Source organism: Dermacentor silvarum, chromosome 6 (assembly GCF_013339745.2).
Source record: "Dermacentor silvarum isolate Dsil-2018 chromosome 6, BIME_Dsil_1.4, whole genome shotgun sequence".
NCBI classification, from domain to species: Eukaryota; Metazoa; Arthropoda; class Arachnida; order Ixodida; family Ixodidae; genus Dermacentor; species Dermacentor silvarum.
In genome coordinates, this window is record NC_051159.1 from 126,859,736 (window position 1) to 126,879,812 (window position 20,077).

General features: G+C 44.8%; 1 protein-coding gene across 1 annotated transcript; it reads left to right on the forward strand.

Annotated features, from left to right (window-relative positions):
* The first annotated feature begins 3,797 nt into the window (after positions 1-3,797).
* On the forward strand, positions 3,798-20,077 carry LOC119455949 (AP-3 complex subunit sigma-2). Its single transcript, XM_037717497.2, has 7 exons — positions 3,798-3,995; positions 4,265-4,356; positions 4,621-4,732; positions 7,011-7,082; positions 9,943-10,050; positions 15,358-15,489; positions 19,950-20,077. The coding sequence occupies exons 1-6, from the start codon at positions 3,927-3,929 to the stop codon at positions 15,475-15,477; spliced, it is 573 nt and encodes a 190-aa protein (XP_037573425.1). The 5' UTR covers positions 3,798-3,926; the 3' UTR covers positions 15,478-15,489; positions 19,950-20,077.

A 20,077-nucleotide genomic window follows, 5' to 3' on the forward strand; every position in this document is an offset into this window, starting at 1 on the left:
ATGAATGCGATAGCAACACAGCAATGTCATACGAAGTAAGGTGAGCGGCTTTGGTAGCAATATGAATTGTAGTAAACATGAGCTGATTAAGTAAGCAGGTGTGCTGCGGCGCAAGTAGACCGACATGAAGAGAGACTCGATGACCACGAGAAGGCGCGTGTGAAACGGTGGTGTTGATGAGAAGCGCTTCCCGTGGGCAGCGCGTGCGAAGGGACACACCTGTAGCGCTGCACTGCCGACCCGGGCAGCATTGCATGTGTAGCGTGCGTTGGAAAATGTGGCCCGACTTTTACTAACTGATTGAACAAGCGTGGTGTGAGCGCGCACAAACAAACATGAATATATCACACCGAATGACTGCAGACAACGACCGTCAAAACGCTGGCAGCGAGCGGATATATACGCCGCAGCAGCGGGCGAAGGTACGTGCGGTCTATCGCTTCAACGGAAACTGAGCGGCGAATGCGCATAAAGGTCAGAGCCGTGTGGAGATAAGAGACGGTGCGGTCGAACGAACGACGAGCGCGGTTGTTGGCAGCGTAGAAGTGCGCTCCCCCCCCCCCCCCCCCCCCCCCCCCCCCCGCCCCCCTGCTCCCTCCGGCGCTGGCTTTCCGCTTCCTTGCTTGCGCGTGGGAGATTGAGTGCGTTCGCTCTCCGTGATAGCGCGCGTCCCCGCACGCTGCCTCTGGGGCATACGGCGCGCGGCGAAGATTTTATCTATACGGAACCTCACGGCGACGGCGACGACGACGGCGACGGCAGAAATCCGGTTCAAGTGTCCATATAATTGCTATCGCAATAAAAACGCGCGCGCACACACGCACGCATACACAGACAGACACAGGCGACGCGTTCGTCCATGCTCAGTTTTTTCCTTCGTCCATGGCGAACGCGTCACCACCGGCCTGTCTGTCTGCGTGTGCGTGCGTGTGTGTGCGCGCGTTTTTTCTAGTTTGCCAAACCTTCACAAATAAAATTCTGGGGTTGTACGTGCCATAACCACGATTAGCCGCGCAACGCGAGAGCCCCTAAGCCACCACGGTGGGTTTACCAAACCTCCTGCATTTTGCTATTTCAAGTAAGGAAGTTATAGGTGACCCGTAAAAGAGCGAGGGACTCTGGGATGCGCCGTCTGCTCGCTGATTCCGGTTCGAGGAAGCGCAGCCGCTGCCACCGCTTCGCCGTTGAAGTCCGGCTTTGTCACACTCCAAGATTACCCGATTGCAGGCGCCTAGCAAAACCATGGTCGGCTGTTCTGCCATTGGCTGCTCAAATTCAAGTGTTAAAGGTAAACTCATGTAACTACTGCCTTGCAGTGTCCCTTGCTGAGTCAGCTGTGCACAAGCATCAGAGGCATGGCTGCCACTTCCAAAACTGAACCATCAGTGAACAAAAAGAAAATGAACGTACAGTGGCACTTATCAGGCGGCGATGAGCTGTGTAAGGGCCGACACGGAATCCTTCCCCAAGATATTTCTTTCTCTAAAAAATTAAATTAAATTATGGGGTTTTACGTGCCAAAACCATGATCTGATTATGAGGCACGCCGTAGTTGGGGACTCCGGAAATTTGGACCACCTGGGGTTCTTTAACGTGCACCTAAGTCTAAGAACACGGGTGTTTTCGCGTTTCACCCCCATCGAAATGCAGCCGCCGTGGCCGGGATTCGATCCCGAGACCTCGTGCTCAGCAGCCCAACACCATAGCCACTGAGCAACCACGGCGGGTATTTCTTTCTCTAACATTGACTCAAGCAACAATAACTATTTCAGTACTCGCATGCACATATAGAGGTATCATGAAACATGGTTTTACGGCGCAAATTTAAACGGGCCACAGCGAGATACATACATAATACTCGTAACCAACTAGGCCACCTTAGTTCCTTGAACACAGACAGAGATAATACGCAGCCGTAATATGTCGGCGATACGGCCCATTTCCCCATCCTGTTGACAAAAAAGCGAAAACTTCTACGTACCACTTCAAATGAACCTCGTGTTTCGACCAAGAAATGCCGTTGACAGCGCGCAGTTTTCAAACATTTTCAGCACTTCATTTTCTAATTACGCTAGCTGCGCCGTTACTGACGATATCGGTTGCAGCGATGATCACAGGGCAGCATTTACCAGGCTGCTATAGCCATCGCCCCAGCACTCGATTTTTAAAGTAATGCTTCTATACGCTTGATAAATTATCGGATAAAGATAGTTTTTTCATCTGTCTGACTGACCCGCAGGCAGAGCGACGGTGCGTCCAAGCAGCGGCAAATGTCGTAGAGCTAAACTTGGTAGAAACAAAATCACTAGCCTTTCCCCTGTCGAGAAAATGGGGGTAAGTGAAGCTTGTCGTGTGTGTATCTGACCTTCGTGGTGATTTTCTTTCGTTCTCTCTCTCTATCTATCTATCTATCTTTCTCTCTCTCTTTCTTTATCTCTCTATTTCTTTCTTTTTTTTCTCTCTCGCTTTCTTTCTCTTTCTCTCTCTCTTTCTCTGATCTACGTGGTGATTTTCTATCTTTCTTTCTCTCTCTTTCTCTCGGTCTTTCTTTCTTTATTTCTTTCTCTTTCTCTCTTTCGTCTCTGGTATGGGCCAATGAGCTTCGACCCTTTCTGCACATCGCCAGGATCGGCCCACTTTGGCGGAAGTTTTTTGCTGGGCACACAAAGAACCGTTGGTTGGTAGAGGTATATAGCTTCGGGCTATAAAAAAGGTTGCTGAAACGAAAAGCACAGTTCGTTCATGAATAAAAGCGTATCCTTGCGCTTCTTGGCTCGTCATCGTCGCGCCCAGAGTGAACTGAAACCTAGAAATCAGCTGTATGAAAGGTACGCTTCGCACGACTGACAGTTGAAACCGCGTAGAAAAACATGTGCGCCGGGCATGCCGCCGATGCCGCCGCGTCGTCCGTCGAACTGGAAGCTGCTAGCAGATGGCGCGCCCCACAGTTCCCCGCGATTGCTCGTTTTACGGGTCACCTATTACTAATACGCTACAGTCTAGTTTTACCAAAAGGTGGCTTTTTCTTTTTTAAAGCACTTTTGTTGTCGTTCCTGAACACATTTATTTTTTACTTATCATGCGTGGTTCAATTGACAGCACTGAGAACATGAGAAGATGAAATGCCACACAGACAAATGCGCGCTCCCAATTCAAATTTATTATCTAAACAAGACTAATAAACGCAGTAGAAAAGAATATGGGGGGAGATCAGGGGTAACAACGACAAAAACAATCAAATCAGGCCCATATGGTGGCAATACAGGTATGCGGGCACTGCTATAATGAAAAATCAGCAAAGTGAGACCATCGAACCTTCAAACTACACCAATTTGCGCAGTTAATAAACTGCACTCACCGCGCTTCGTAGAAACGTGTCGCCTGGTGCAACAGCTCTGCTCTGCGCAATACTATGTCGACGGAGATCGATCTTCTTTTCCCAATTAACATTATACGGTACATAATGGCACTGCTGCGTTCGTAAGTTTGTGGGAAATTCTACACACGTAAAAGAATCTAAAATATGAAGAGTTTCGCAGAATCCGCGCGTCCCGCCAGAGAAATTGAAATCTGTGACGTCACGGCACGCTGACGCACTAGAGCACTAGCCCCAAGGTTTTGGCGTAGAGTTCAAAGAAACGAAAGTCTGATCTTCATTTTCCCCCTAATAACCAAGCATGTTTCGTAAGGTTTGAAGACTAATTTATCACCTTAAACAGAGTCGTGGCAAAGTCTAGGAGGCCCATCTGGCAACAATCGGTCATATATGTGTGGATTCTACTGGATTCTTTTACGGCTACAGCACGTAGGCTACGGATGCGTCTTTCCCTGTCTGCTGCATGTTGCTCTTTCCTGCAGCTTGCGCCTTGCCCCGCAAAAGTACTGTACTTCTTAAACAATGCAAATTTAGTTCGTGCTAATCGACAATGATAAAAGCTATCTTAGTCTTCAATAACCATGGAAAGCCAAGGCTTTCGAAGTTTTACCAGTATTACGTGAGTACGAGTTTTTTTCCAGCTTACGGCACTCCGTTAGCTGTAGAAGTATGTACAAAAGTTCATAAACACGGTTCTCTAGCTTTCCGTTGCTTTGTAAATCAAAGTGGCTTGTGTTATGCGTTCTAAAACTGCTGAGAACACAGTACTTTTTGTCTGATACACCACATCACCAGGAACAAAGTTCGTGTTATCCACTTTAAGTTTCGACTCTGTCGTGCTACGTAGTGTTATTTCTTTTGTAACGGTGATATGTTTATGACTTCCAGCCTGAATACGCGCAGCAACAGGTCATTCGAGAAACATTCCAGCTAGTCTCGAAGAGAGACGACAATGTCTGCAACTTCTTGGAGGGAGGAACGTAAGTTGACTATTACGACGTATTTCTGAGCGCAAAGCGATGTTGTGTACCCATATGCAAAGTGCTTGTTTGTCTTTAGACAAGAAATAAGCCAACCCTCAGAGTATATAGCCCGTCTAGTTGTCACTTATTTCGGTTTGTGTGTTTTGTTGGCGAGTTGCCGTAGTGGTAGCCTCAGTAAGCTTCACATACTAGCGCATGAATGTCACTCCGTCAGTATTCAACAGTGTCATGACTATATCACTTTGATGCTTTTCATTGCAGGCTCATTGGAGGGTCTGATTACAAAATCATCTACCGGCATTATGCAACCCTGTATTTCGTGTTCTGTGTGGACTCGTCAGAAAGCGAGCTTGGTATCCTGGACTTGATTCAGGTAGAGGATTCGACATTCCTATTAAACAGCTTTGGTTCACTGCAGCTTGCAAACTAATTGTTACTGTATAAGTTTTGTGCCCAATGCGTAATCGAGGCTGTAAGTGTTGCAGAAGAAAAAGGAAAGCTGTAATGTGTACTTTTCATTTATTGGACGTTAAAGGGCAATGAAGGAAAATTACTATGAGAAGCGCCTTTCTTGATTTGACATTTGGTCTGGAATATGCAGGAAAGATTAAGTCGAGGTGCATGTTCTGTTGATATGCATTGTGTTCTGAGTGAATTATATTCTGCAATGTACCTTAAAGGTTGATCTAGCTTGGTAAAGGTGCCAAGAAATAGTCTGAAAGAAGTGACACTGGAGTGCTGTGTTTTACAGCGTTATCAGTTAAGAGCTAGAAACAAAATTTACTCTGTGTTTGACCCTTTAATCTGTTCGGCTGCGGCATGCAGCAGCGTGCAGTGTCCATGCACTATTTAATTGTAGCAGGATGTCAGTGCCACATACAAGAAGCATTTTATTGTGGCAACAGTTCAGAGCTCAAAACAGCATTTGTCCATCCGCCCGTTGCACTGCATCATGCGGTGTTATGCCACTGTTGTCGTTGTGGTCATAGTCTACATCATTCTGTAGTTATTGCACACAGTTTCAGCTGTCTGCACAATGCTTCAGGAGTTTTGCTGGAAAATGCGATGTTGGGCAGAGTTGGGGAAGTAACTGCTGTTTTTTGTCGCACTTATTACACCTTTTCTCTTATAACTTTGCGCTATGTGTCAGTGGAACCGAAGCCAGTCCTCACTCTTCATTAGCAATAATAATCCAAGAAGTCCTTTGGTGCAAAGTTTAACAAGTTCTCAATCAAATCACAAATGTGATGAGTCTATATTGTAGTTCACAACTACAATATATTAGCCATCACAAATTTTGAAGCTGTTAAAAGAGTACTGATATGATAATTTCTTCTTTCTTTTCCTTTTGCTTTAAAATGAAGATCCTAGACTTCTAAACCTTAGAAAAAATACTGGCATAATTTAAAGGTGCTCTGAAACACTTTTCTAACTAATCATATAATGGCCTCACTGTTAAAAGATGTCACCTTACGAATCTCCTGCCACATAAATGTTTCAACTCCTTCAAGCAAGCGAAGACGTAGTTATCGTTCCGATGAGTGGCTTTCTCTCTCCTTTCATCTCCACTAGCAAGCTGGAAGCTACACAGGGGAGGTGGCGAGGGGGCAAGGCTCCACCCAAAAGTTGAGCGTCTTGCCGGCCAGAAGGCTCGCAGCTGCAACACGTGGCGGCCGTGGCATCTACTTTTCGCTGCATGCCGTTTCTGTCTCAGAGGCCACGCAGCTAGGCACAGCTGTCATGTGTAGACCGGCAGTACGAAAATTAGATGCTTTTTGTGTCTTTTTGAGATCACATACATATATATTTGTCATTTATTTACCTCAATATTAGCAGTAAAATAGCATTGCTAGGAATGTTATCATGATCACGGAATCAGGCAATAGCTCTTGGTGGGCTTTGCTGCTTGCAATTACGACATTGCGAAGGCAAGAGCAAGTGATTTTTCACTGCTTGTGACATGAGATTGTAAATTGCCTGCTGCTTGCAGTGCAATAATATTTGGCTCACATAATCACAGGATCCTCTTCCGCTGATCAGCAACATTCTTCTTATGTTCAAACAGTGTTTCGAGGCACATTTAAAATAATAGCTTTTCTACAGCCAGTTTCGGTGTAGTTTATACTGTGCTGTGATGTCATGACGCAGAAGGTGGTCATGTGGATGATGTTTTGACGCTCAGTTCAGCTCGCTCGGTCATCTTCTATGCTGCTACTTACTTGTGAGGGCGGATGTAGTAGCATAGCAGATGACCAAGTGAGCCAGAGCGAGTGTCAAAGTGCCATAATGCCCTGCTCCCTTCTGACCACCTTCTGCGTCATGAAATCACAACACAGTAGAAACAAAACCAAAACTGGCTGTAGAAAAGATATTATATTAAATTATTTAGGATGCTCTGAGGTTTGCCAGTATTCCTCCTATAGTTTAGAGGTCTCGGACTGTCATACTACTCGAAAAAAATAATGTGAGGACTCAGAAAGAACATGGTGACATGCCTTTAAGTCTTATCTTTTGAAACAAATTGAACAGCTGCTTGTACTTTTACATCTACAGTCTTACTTGTAACCATGTGGTGGATTCTGAGCTATAGTCTGGCAGCATCTTCCTGGGGTGTTCATACGACATTGTTTTTGTGTCATTCTATTTCACAGGTGTTCGTGGAGACACTGGACAAGTGCTTTGAGAACGTCTGTGAATTGGACCTGATCTTTCACGTGGACAAGGTAGTTATTCCTGCACTACTTGGCCACAAGTGTTTAACGTGCAGGCGCTGGACTACATAAGGCCTGCTGCAGTTTTCTAGTGGCCATGGCAGTCCTGCAGTGCCTGAAAAGTGTGTCAATGTTCAACCACAACATTGTTAAATGCAGAAAGTAAGGAAAGCGAAGATACTTGTTAGCAACGGCAGTGGACTCCCTTTTAAGGCAGACTTTGTTAAGCTGAACAGTTTGTGGACATTTGTTCAGTTCTATATTGATTCATTATGTAACCAACTCCAACTAAGTTTCTGACCACATAAAAAGCATAGATTCAGATAGTGTAAATAAAAAGCAGTCTCCCTGCAATATATGACGGTTGAAATATGAGTGGATGCATCTCAAAAAGCTTGCGAAAATGGAGGTTTAAAAGATATGCTGCCGGGTTCCTGCTCACCAGGAATGACACAGAACCGAGAATGTTGGGAACCTGCATGGGAGCCTGAGTATCGACCTCCGAGATTTGGATGTGCTCGCAGCACACTGTAGATCTCGGAGGCCATGTCTGGTATCTGTGTCACATCCACCACCACCAGGTGCCCGATTTGTCTGCTAAGGTGCTATTTAAAGGCTGTTAAAAATGAAATTGGTCAGTTACTAGCCTTGCAGATTTGCCAAGATTGTTTCGATCGTATATACAACTCCTTGCTAACTAATTTAGCCTAAGCTAAATTTCGTGTCAGTTGGCCTTTAAGCTCTCTCATTGATAACATGAGCATATTTCTCAAGTCTGAGCATATTTCTCAAGGTTCATGATTTAGGGCATCTAATATAGTTGCAACTCGCGATAAGAAAATATGGGTGCCTTGCTTCAGTCCCGATCATATTTGGGCCACTGCTATACTGGCGTTTCCCTTCTTCCTTGTAGCACTGAATTCTCCAGCTGGCATGACCAGCTTATTTCGTACAGAAACTTTTCTTCAGCTGCCGCCGTTGTCATTTCTCCTCTTTCATCAGAGATGGGACGCCATAGACACTTGTACTTGGAGATGTACAACATATACATAGGCAGCTATTTACATTGAGTCTGATGTAATAGCTTGGCATAGACAATAGTGCATAGCACCACTTGTGCGTCCAGATTCTTTGTTTACTCTGGGACTGAAAGTGCAGAGCACATTTCCTGTGTCTTGAGGGGTCCTGAGGGGTCGGGAGCCCAATTTTAACCCTTCGGTTGCCCCTTCCAAATCCCCTCACGGCAAATCTTGACACCCCAGTGACCTGATTGGATCATCTATGCTGTGCTGTGCCTCTTTCCCCCCATTAGTTTCAAAAATACTTCCCCAGATGTATGCCAATCCGAGTAACCCATACACTAAAAGCAGCAAAGCGGTATAAGGCAGTTTTCACACCCTTCGAAAATCCTAGAGGTCTGGTTTGCTACTGCCCCAAATCTACCCAAGACTTTGCAATTGCTTCTGTAATGCCATACCCAAGGCTTTTCAAACACTTCACTACATCAGAGCTTAGCACATCTGTGGTCTGCGCTATAACCGATGCATGTTCCTGTATTCTGCAGTGGCTCTCCCAACGCCAGCTGCACGTTCTGCCAGCCTGGTCACACGGCCACTTCGGGGCTGTAATACATGTTGCATTGCTGGCTTTTCTTTGATTGACATTTTATACCGACCACGGTGCTTCGTGAAAACCGTTGTGTAACTCCTTTTAACTACTTCACTGTAAAATAAATAATTGGAATAAGTTAGCTGAGCCATCGAGGTCATGAATTCTGAAACACTTGTGTGCCTGCACATTCGCGCATTTGTTTCTGTATTTCCTTTTTTTATTGGATTTTCTTTCTTGTTTCAACCAGAAGTGCCATAGTATCAGCATTTTTTTTTTTTTTCGATAGATGGTAGCCACAGCTGTAAAGTGCAAGGTTTGGCCATAGGATTAGTGCAGCCTGTATACTAGAAATTCCAGAAGAACAAATCAGCAATGAGGCACCCCTTTTGTGTGGATAAATGTTCACTGTAGTCACAGTCTCCAAAACTACCCTGTTTTCAAGGCATTCTTCTATGAAAGGCATGGCACTGTACGAAGTGCTTAAGGTGGCAGCAAGCCTCCGTGACGCTGCACAATAAACTCCGTGAGACTGCACTTTAAAAACTACAGTAGCCAAGAATTGCTACATGGTCTTTTTAGTCATGGCAGAATGTTTGGCCTGCGCCATCTTACTAAGCCGTAATAATACTATAGTTCCATTTCTTGGGCTGCTAACTGTAAAAATGGAAGAATCCTTTTATTTAGCGTCGGCTTACACCTTGATATCTGAGGGGTGTGCCATATAATTATGTTTACTGTTGCTGTTTTGCAGAAAACTAAATTAGGTATACTAAGTATGCGCATTGCCTTTTTTTTTTTTTTTTCCAGAATGTTAGAGATAAGCTCAGGAGAGGTCCTGAAGCATGATTGGTGTTATGCAGCTGCTGTTTTGTTCAGCAGGTTGCTTGCATTATCTAATTTTCATGAGGAATATTAATGTGCTTTGTAAGTGATGTAAGTAAACATGATGTGCTTTGGGTAGATACAGTGTCTCCTGACTTCTTGGATGTTGTTGATAGAATAGATTTTATAACATAGCCCCTAGAGCAGAGCTTTTGGAGGTTGTTGAATGTAAGGTAAGACTTTAAATATGGTTAGCTTTCTGCTTACCTGCGTTGGCAATCTACCATATTTCTTTGGGTTACCTAAGCAAAAGTCTTGCAGCACTTTGTCTTTGCTCTACTTTTCATTGGCAATTCACAGGCTAGAAGCAGTAAATAGAAATGCAACATGCATTCCTTTTGCAGCATATGTGATTAATATTCCCATACTTTTTGCGCAGGTTCACTACATTCTCAACGAGCTTGTCATGGGGGGCATGGTCCTGGAAACCAGCATGACTGAGATCATCACACGGATTGAAGAACAGAACAAGATTGAGAAGCAAGAGGTATCTACGCACGTGAGAGTGTGTGTGCACATGCACACACACTCAAAGAAAATCACCTCCAATTCACTAGTGAAAGCCAGAGCCCCTATATCAACTTTAATTTCTATGGGAATCATGCTTAACAGTGCACATTCATTGGTTGTAATGTCGTCAACAATATTGTCATTGTAATGAAATAAAACTGCAGGCACTCTTGCTGTAGGGCTTCTTCTAGTGGGTGAGTGTTACAGTTTGCTGCATATGTGCTAGTCATTATCCGTGTTTGGAAATGATCAATACTGACTGATGCATTTCTTTAAAATACGTGCAAAAAGATTACTGCTTCTCACAAACTAAGATAGTGAATAGGTCTAACGAAAGATTTGTGGTGCAAAGTAAGTGACAAGAAACACAAGGATTAACTGGCGTCCTATCCTGTCCCTCTTGTGTTTCCTGTTGCTTACTTTGTGCCACATATCTTTCGTTAAAGCTATGCACCAGCTCGCCCAACAGTATACCCTGTTAAGATAGTCAATTTTTCAGCAGCCATTCACAGCCTTGGCCATTGCAAAGCCATACTGACTCCACAATGCATTCGTGCATTTAAGTTCACAGGTGTAGCATTAGAGGTTGCAGCTCATTGCTTCACATCAGCGACCACTAGACAAGCAGCAGAGCTTATAATTTCAATTTAGAGGCCAATGAATAAGTAACAGTTCTGCCTGCCCTCTGTGCAGTTTTGGGATGCAAGACACCATAAAATCAATTCATCCAGTGAAGTTGTCGTGTCATATTCATTGTTGTCAAAAGCAGTTTGATCCAAGGAAATTTTTTGATAGCTTGAGAGTATTGTTGTAATGCTAATGGTTTGGCCTCAGAAAAACAGAGGAAGATTCTCTCAACACCTGCGCTTTCTGCTGGAGCACACTTGTTGAGTAGTGATTCTATCGAGTCCATTACACTCCTTTGCTTCAGCCATTACCTTGTCAGGAAGCAATAGAAGCAAGGAGCGAAGTAAGAATATGGGCACCAAATGGCTTTTTTCAGTTAGTTGACAGTTCATGGCATGACATATTCAAAACGGCATCAGCAAAGTACAGTCTCGCCTGAAGGCGTCAATACAGCTCCAATAGTCAGTACAGTATAAACCACTTATAGGTAACTGTTTATAGTGACTGGCTACAAGGCTACAGCGCGGCCTTTTCTGACTCCCATTTACCCTCCCATAGAACTCCATGTATACACATACTGCTTACAAGTACAGCCGTGCGAGACAAAACAACGGTTATAATGCGGCATTCGCGGGAAAATCCCACTGACAAGCGCGGTAGGGAGCACAGTGCGCCCGCTGATGGGAGAGGAGAGCAACGAGGGCGATGCGGTGGAGGAGCTTGAGATGTGGAGCAAACAAACGAAAAAAAAGCAACAGGCACGTGGTGGTTTCCTACGCGACGGAGATGACCTCAGCTGCTTATCAGCAGTGCACTTTGCACTGAACACGGCATCAGTTTCTGTGCACCCGTCGCAATGCGCGTTGTGAAGTTCAGATCATTTCATTTTATTATCTTAACAGCCCCATAGGGGCATTACATAAGGGGTGGGCGTACATATATTCATTATACATCAGTTTAAGGATCACAGAGCAGAAGTTTTAAATTCAACACACATGAAAATTAGGTACATAATGCCATCTAGCACATACATACATAGCATATCCCATATATTTTTTTTTTTTTCGTTCTGAAAAATGGTTTGTTAGTTTTTGCATGAATGTAGGTGCACAGGTTATGGCAGCAATTTGGTGAAGCAGGTTGTTTCAATCTGTTGCTGCGCAAAAAAAAAAAAAGAATGAGCCTGAAAAAGTGGTACTATGAGTGCGAGGGCGGCCAACTTGGTACGCGTGCCGAGTGCGATGTGATATACGGGCAGCGGCAATAATGTATGGTGGTTGATTAAGTGAAGTATGATAAAACTTATGAAAAACAGAGAGAGTTGAGATGGGGGGGGGAGGGCGACGACGATTAGTGAGTGTAACTAAACGGGATTCTTTTTTCAATGACGACACGCTGACATCATAAGAATACGTTGAATGGATGAACCTTATGGCACGGTTTTGCACCGATTCAAGCGTGTTGATTAGATATGCTTGATGAGGGCTCCATACGGCACAATGCGTATTCGAGTTTAGGTCTGATTATGCTTTTATAGGCTAGCAATTTCACATGCTTGGGGGCTTGCTTTAGGTTTAGTTTTAAAAAACCAAGAGATTTATTAGAAGATGAGATGACATTAGTAATATGTGCGCACCAATTCAAGTCATTAGTAAGGGTAACACCAAGGTATTTGTAAGACTGCGCAGTTTCTAGTGTACGTTATTTATTGTGTATGGGTAAGCTAGTGCGTTACGTTGGCGGGAGAATGCCACTACTTTGCATTTATTTGGGTTAAGTGTCATTAACCAGCAATCGCACCATGGTTGCAAGCGATTAATATCCTCTTGAAGGTAGGTTTGGTCAGACATGGTAGTAATTGTTTGGTAAACGGCTCAGTCATCTGCAAACATGCGAATATTGCAGGATACATACAGAGGGAAGTCGTTAATATATATTAAGAAGAGGAGAGGCCCGAGAACAGATCCTTGTGGAACCCCAGGAGTTACCGGTAGGGAAACAGATAGGCTGTATCAATAAGGACAAACTGTGAGCGGTTACTAAGGAAAGCTTCAATCCATCGCAAAATATCGGGGTGCACGTTCGCCAGAGATAGTTTTATTAATAGTCGTTGATGTGGTACCTTATCGAATGCTTTTGCGAAGTCTAGAAATACTGCATCTGTCTGGTGGTTAATATCTAGATTAGTGTGAAGATCATGAAGGAAAACTGCCAATAGCATTTCGCAGGAAAATCCCTTGCGAAATCTATGCTGTGAAAAATGAAAAAAGTTTCCTGGGGGGGGGGTGTCTAAGAATTTCATTTCTGTATCATAAGAAGCTAACAAACAATGACACCAAGGACAACATAGGGGAAATTACTTGTGCTTACTAGTTGAAATAAAGAAATGATAAGTTAATGGAAATGAAAATAGATGAAAAAACAACTAGCCGCAGGCGTGGGACGATCCCACGTCTTCGCATTACACGTGCAATGCTCTTACCATTGAGCTACCGTGGCGCCGTTTTCCCATCCACTTTCTGGGGTGTTTATATGTTTTTACAACTAGAACTAACCCTGGGAGTGTTAGCCAGCGCCGACACTCACAAACCGCTGGCCTAACACTCCCAGGGTTAGTTCTAGTTGTAAATTAGTAAGTACAAGTAATTTCCCGTAATGTTGTCCTTGGTGTCATTGTCTGTTGGCTTCTTATGATATGATTAATAAATCGGGCCTCTCGGTTCCCTTTCTTCTCGTTCATTACTTACGAGGGCTCGAATCCGGCAATATTGATGCCTTCAGGTAGCATATGTGGGTTTATTGACCAGTTGCTGTCGTGTTTGTCATCGATCTCAGGGGCGTGCGGGTGTTATGAGAGATGGGGATGGAAGACGCATGGCAACACCGCAAACAGATTTTAATTACACACAAACCCATAACTCAAATAAAACTCACTCAAACTAGAACATGCTGAAGGAATAACTACTAATAAAGGTACAACCTAATATCTACTAAACATGCCCTTAATTCCACCTACGTTTGTCCTTGGCGTTTGCTACGCGAAAGTCAGGCAACTCTAGCCTACTGCTGCTACGCTACAACTGAAGATCATTCTTATTGGGTTCGTCGTTGCACGTATATTCCCGGCCGGAAAATTGTCGGATCTTCAATGTCGGGTGCTCTTGCCGACTCCTTAAACGTTGCTGCCTTGATGTCGGTCAGTCAACTCGTCCAACTCAGATGTCGGTGCGCCGAACTCTTTCGGTGACGTGGCATCTAGGCCCACTTTGTTAGGCCTAACACCGGGGTACGCCGCAACTTTTTCTGCGAGTGCCGACGTGGCGCCCCGGGGACCATCGAACATGCTGGTCTGCCAATGAATACGGGATCCTTTCTGGAATGCCCGGCCCCACTGTGAAAGGCTGCAGCCAGTCCAAGGAGCCTCACTCAAACTTCGCCGAGGTCGACGACCGCACCCTGGACTGCCAGCGTCACGGACTCGACTGAACCTCCAAAGCTCCTGTCGCCAGTGCGGTGCTGACTATGCAACCTTCCTGGCCCAGAACCACGTCGATAATCACCACTCAGCGTCTCTTCACCCTCAATTACGCCTCGGGTCATGCACCTCGAGGTCTCGTGCCACTCGGAACGCTCCGTGCACATTGTCCTCTTCTCCTTCTCTCGTGCCGCATGCCTCTTACTCATGACAGTTGCCTTCAACCAAAAACATCACGTACCCGTGACGTTTGCGGCAGAAAGGATGTTCCAGATCCGCTGCCTAGGTTTGTGAGTGGCGGCTCTGGCTAACACTCCCAGGGTTAATTTTAGTAGTAAATCATAAATACCCCAGAAAGTGGATGGGAAAACAGTGCCACGGTAGTTTAATGGTAAGAGCATGTCACGCGTAATGTGAAGACGTGGGATCGTTCCCCACCTGTGGCTAGTTGTTTTTTCATCCATTTTCATTTTCATTAATTTATCATTTCTTTAATTCAATTAGTAAGTACAAGTAATTTCCTTTATGTTGTCCTTGGTGTCATTGTTTGTTGGCTTTTCTTATGATATGATTAATAAATTGGGCCTCTCGGTTCCCTTTCTTCTCGTTCATAATTTCTGTATGAATGACATGTTCCATGATTTTGCAAGGTACGCTTGTTAGTGAGATGGGGTGATAGTTAAGTGGAGAGTTCTTATCACCTGATTTGTAGATGGGAACAACCATCCCCACTTTCTAGTCATGTGGTATGATGCCAGTTGAGAGTGACTGCGAGAACAGCAAGGTTGTAGCTATTGGTGCAGGGTGCATGTTGGGGTGGCTTAAATGTATAAATATACAGCATCTTCCTTTCATCATTTTCTTCACCAGCTCCCACATCCAGGTCGTATGACAAAAAAGAACTGCAGGAAAAAGGCGGCTATTACTCATTTGTGGCATCCAGAACAGCAATGTGGAAATGCTGGATGAGTGAAACGTGCCAGTTAGAAATAAATGACACATACTGTCGAAGACTACTGTGGAAATGCGGAAAGGCACCTGCAGTAAAGATGTGGGACAACTTTTATTATACCATAATTAAAATAGTTACTGTTTCATGCGTATGTGCATGTGTGTGTGCGTGTGGGACTTGCAGTGTGTTTGTGCATTTTTTCAATGGCACAATGTGTTTTGCACCTGCAGGCTGGCCTCTCAGCAGCACCTGCGAGAGCTGTGTCAGCCGTGAAGAACATGAATCTTCCGCAGCAGATCAAGGACATCAAGCTGCCCGACCTGCCGTCCATTGGAAATCTCAAGTTCTAGAGCTAACAACCAGTAAGTTGCTTAACTCGAACAAACTTTCTGGGACCAATATCTAAGTCTGGTGATGCGATGAAGCTGAATCATCATCATCGACAGATGTAGTGGCATATTCAGCTCCAGTGGTTTTTCCCTCCAAGCTCTGACCAGCGTTCCCGCAGCACTACACTTGGCACTAGCAACGCACTCCGACTCGCACTGCAACATGAGAGTACAGTCAACGACCCATTTTCCGGACACCCACTTTTGCGGACATGCCCGGTAATTCGGACGCCTTCGCAGCACCGCCACATACCCCATAGAATCAATGTTTAAGAACGTCAGAAATTTCGGACACAAAAAGCCTTCGCTGTCCGATTTTCCGGACTTTTTGCCATAACCGCAGGACTGAAACGGCATTAATCGAAGCCACCGCCACTGCCATTTTATCTCGCCACTTCAGAACAGGCGCCCTTGCACGCAGATCCTCTGGCAGCCGTAGCCACCACCACGGCAACGCTAGGCCTAGCTACTTTGACGTTCGCTACCAAGCTTCTCGCTGTTCAGTGGCGTGTATTTTATTAAAACAATTCGCCACTGTTAACAATAGTGCCGAATCCGCCTTTGTAATCCTCGCCAATGGCTTCGAAGCTCGGAAAGTACGGCGCGTGGTATAATGCTGGTTGCTGAAAGTCATCTTTGCCTCAATACAGCAATGTTACACAGTGAAGCATACGTCAAGTATTGCAGTGAAGCATACCAAGCGTAAGAAGGGGCAATTGTCACGGGACGGTTTGTATTCCGTAATTATACATACGTGCACCCGCAGTCTCCTGTCACAGTATGAGCACTGATACGCCCAATAAGTGTACTGGCTGACCTTCAGAGGGGCTATTTTGGATGTGCCTGTGGTGATTTCAGTCCTTGGGGAGAGTAAAAGGCATGCATTCATTTTTTTGGACATTTTCGCAGCCCCTAGGGAGTCCAACAAATCAGATGTTGACTTTATGTATTATTCAGTGGATTTCTTGACTCCGCAACACTGTCAGTTTAGGCTGTTCTAGAGAAAATCAGTTTGCAGCTTTTATTGGCTTTATGCCCCCACGTGAGCTTATGCTGTTCTGTCCAGTAAGTGCGCACACAAACTTAGTAGGCGTTGGCTGTAGTTGCCAGCTGATCGGGAGCGGAACCACACTCCACTTCACATATGTGCATAGCTGTCAGTCCTGTCTGTGCAGATGATCTCATGCTTGGTTGCTGGTGTGGTCTACTGGTACAAACATTTTAAGGGCAAAGCTCCCGCAACCGCCAGCTTGTCCTAACCAGTGCCGCTTCGTTGGAACCGGTGACCAAAGATGTGATTTGGTGCTGAGTGAGTGAGGGATATAGTGATGGTGATAATCGATCGTTGGCAAGACGACTAAAGCCATCTAGTAGCAGCTTGCAGAAATTAAGTACCACACAAGTATGTGCATGGTACTTAGTCGAACTTTTTTCCAAAATTTTTGCACTCCGAAGGGGGGGGGGGGGGGGTATTGTAAGGTATTACTTGCCTTACACGAGGGCAAGTAATACCTTACACAAGTAAGGCCTTACACAAGTAATACAGTACGCAAAAAGAAAATTGCGGCGAACAACTGTGCCAGGTTTTTCTTGAACATGCTCTACAACTTTTCATATGATATTTGTACTCCTGGATAAATATTATGACCTATTCTTCATTACTTTTACCTGATTTTACACTGCAAAAAATTTACTTAGTCACCTCAGTACTTTAGCTACCAGCACAGTGCTCCACTTAATTGCAGGCTGCCTGCCAATACTGCATGAAAATTCAGCTCTTTAGTGAAACTTGTGCCCTGTAAGCTTTTACTGCTGAAGGTACATTCCCGGAGAATGACTTTTGAGACTGGTGCACAGCCTGTTATCTGGTGGCTGATAACAGTGCTGTTCTAAAGTGCTATTGTTAAGTGATATGCACAAAACACCACTGCGCTCATGGTGTTTTGTGTGTTCCTTCCGCTTGTCCTCAGTTTGTTTTTTGTTTTTTCGCACAGTTTTAACCTTCCTTCAATTCTCAGCCATAGGAGCCACTTTCTGATGGGTACGGAAAGCTAAAATGCTCTTGTAACTATGTTCTGGGTGCACGCTAAAGAACCCAAAGTGACTGAAACTGTGCTGTCTTGTAGCCTGTGTGTTGCTTTAAATTTTAAAGTGAGCTCTAAGAGACAAATGCAAATGATAAGTCAAGCTATAGGGATAGATTAGTGTTTCAAGGTTTCCAGTGTGTCACTTTTGCTGAGAACAGAGACTTTCTGCAAGAAAGAAAAGGGATGTAAACACAAAGCAGGGCTTGGGCTGCCACTATGAAAACATGATGCCAATTTACTTGTTCAATTAATCAACATCATCATCAGCAGCAGCCTATATTTATGTCCACTGCAGGACGAAGGCCTCTCCCTGCGATCTCCAATGCCCCTGTCTTGCACTAGCTGATTCCAACTTGCGCAACAACATCACAAGATGTTAATTTATTGAACTGTAAATTGTACGAGGGTTGTCCCAAGTGTGTTCAGCCTCAACCAGGAGGAGGGAAAGAGCAAGTATAGGAGATGCTGGGGGGTCAGCCAGACGAGCACCTGGGTTGCTACCGTGCTACCGGGTACCCTAAACTGTAAGAGAAAACTGGAAGGAAGTGTCTGATAAACTAATGTGTTGCTTAAACTTAGTCCCCTTGATTGTCCACACACTTGGCCCACCGATATTTCAGTGCATATTGATGTGGCATTGGAATAGGTGGTGACTTTCATAATTCAAAATCACGAACTAGCTCAACATGTTCAATTCTTCAGTTTTAAAATTGAACAAAAAAAAAATAAGCAAATTGAAATTGAACATTTTTTTGCCACTGGAGAGGCAGGATGTTTCCCATACTGATTGTAATCAATGGTCCCATACCGTGCAGTGAAGTTCGCAGGATCTTCCCTGAACAGCTCCAGGTTGTCTCTAGGCCAGAGTTGCCGAACTCTGCAACTCTGCTCCGGACGTTGTGGATCACTTGCGCTTTTCCTCATAGGTTACCCATTTTAGGACCCATTTTGCCGTAGCCTTGTACATATCAAGTTCCTTGGTAAAGATGAGCTGTACTGTGGATTCGATATATTCTCGTCAGCTCTGTGATTGCCTGAATTTTGAGCTGCCGATCTGCCATTGCATGATCTCACACACGGGTTCTGTTTTGTTGCATGCTAACTTCGGGCATGGGTCGTCTTCGATGCTCAACCACCCTTGCATAGGGCAGTCCACTTCCTTACAAACTGTGCTATAGAATGGGGCATCCTCTCCCAACATCTCTACCATATCCTGATGGATCCTGGCCTGAGTTAACTTTCTCACGGACAGAGATTTCATCACCTTACTTGCTTTAAAGCTCTCTATTTTGGTCTCGCTGCTTGTATCACCACAGCGCCCGGCACAATCATTGTGGGTGCTGCACACGTGCAAGCTCCTGCGACATGACTTATACCGTACGTCTACCGTAGAAAAAGTATGGACTCTGTGCACATTATGTTTTCTGTGTTAGTCTGGGGACTTCCGAGACAACTGTCGTAGTCAAGCATCAAGATAAGAAACTGTGTTAAATTGCATTTCAGCGTGAAAGAAAGTACAGTACCCGTTTTATTGCATTTTGCTATAGGACTTGCCCTCACTACATCTTGAAAGTAAATTTGAATTGCAAAAGGATAGTGTGGCCATACTTGTCCCAATTTGCTCTGCAAGTGTGGCCATACTTGTCCCAATTTGCTCTGCATATGAAACCTCTCTTAGCAGAAAACAAATGTTGTGAGGACTCTTCCTTATGAAGGTTATCTAGAAATATAGAATGATTGAATGTTTGCCTCTGTCCTCTTTGTTGAAAGTATGAGCTTGCCCGCGAGATTAATAGCCGGGCGCCGACGATCCCCTGGCCTTGCCCGCCCATAGCGGACGAGGCACACTTTTATAAGAAAACTCTGAAGCAGCAATACAAACACCTCCGGCAATCATTGCCGACGCTTCCGCCACCACACCCTCGTCTCTCCACTGCCCAAGTACGCACCCTCAGGGCCATCCAGCTCAACACCTTGTTCACTCCAGCACGCATACCTTTATCGTTACCGCTCAGACCCCTCATGTCCCAACTGCCTCTCTACGTACGCAAATGTAGAGCACGTCCTTTTCTCTTGCCCCGCAGCCCTACAATCCCCTCACTACCCTAACCCCCCACCTCCCCACTGGCGGGTGTGGTTGGCGTCGGCGGCCTTCGCCGACCAGTTGGCCATGGTCCTCCTGGCGGAGGAATATCTATAGGTCTTAGTCTGACCTAGAATAAAGTCTTTTCTCTCTCTCTCTTCTTTTATATTTAACACACTGTCTTGTATGTATTGCTGAGTACTTTTTAATTTGTAGAAAGGCATAATTGTCATATTGCCCGTGTGTGTTTTATTTACTTGCAGGTGTTGTCCAATCATGGAGAAGGTTTTTCTTGCTCTATGGGCTCCCTGCCATTGCATTTTGCTCTTACACTGTGACGTCTTAAGTGTTTTTCTTTGTTTTCTGTAAATAAAGCATTCAGCAAAGTGCA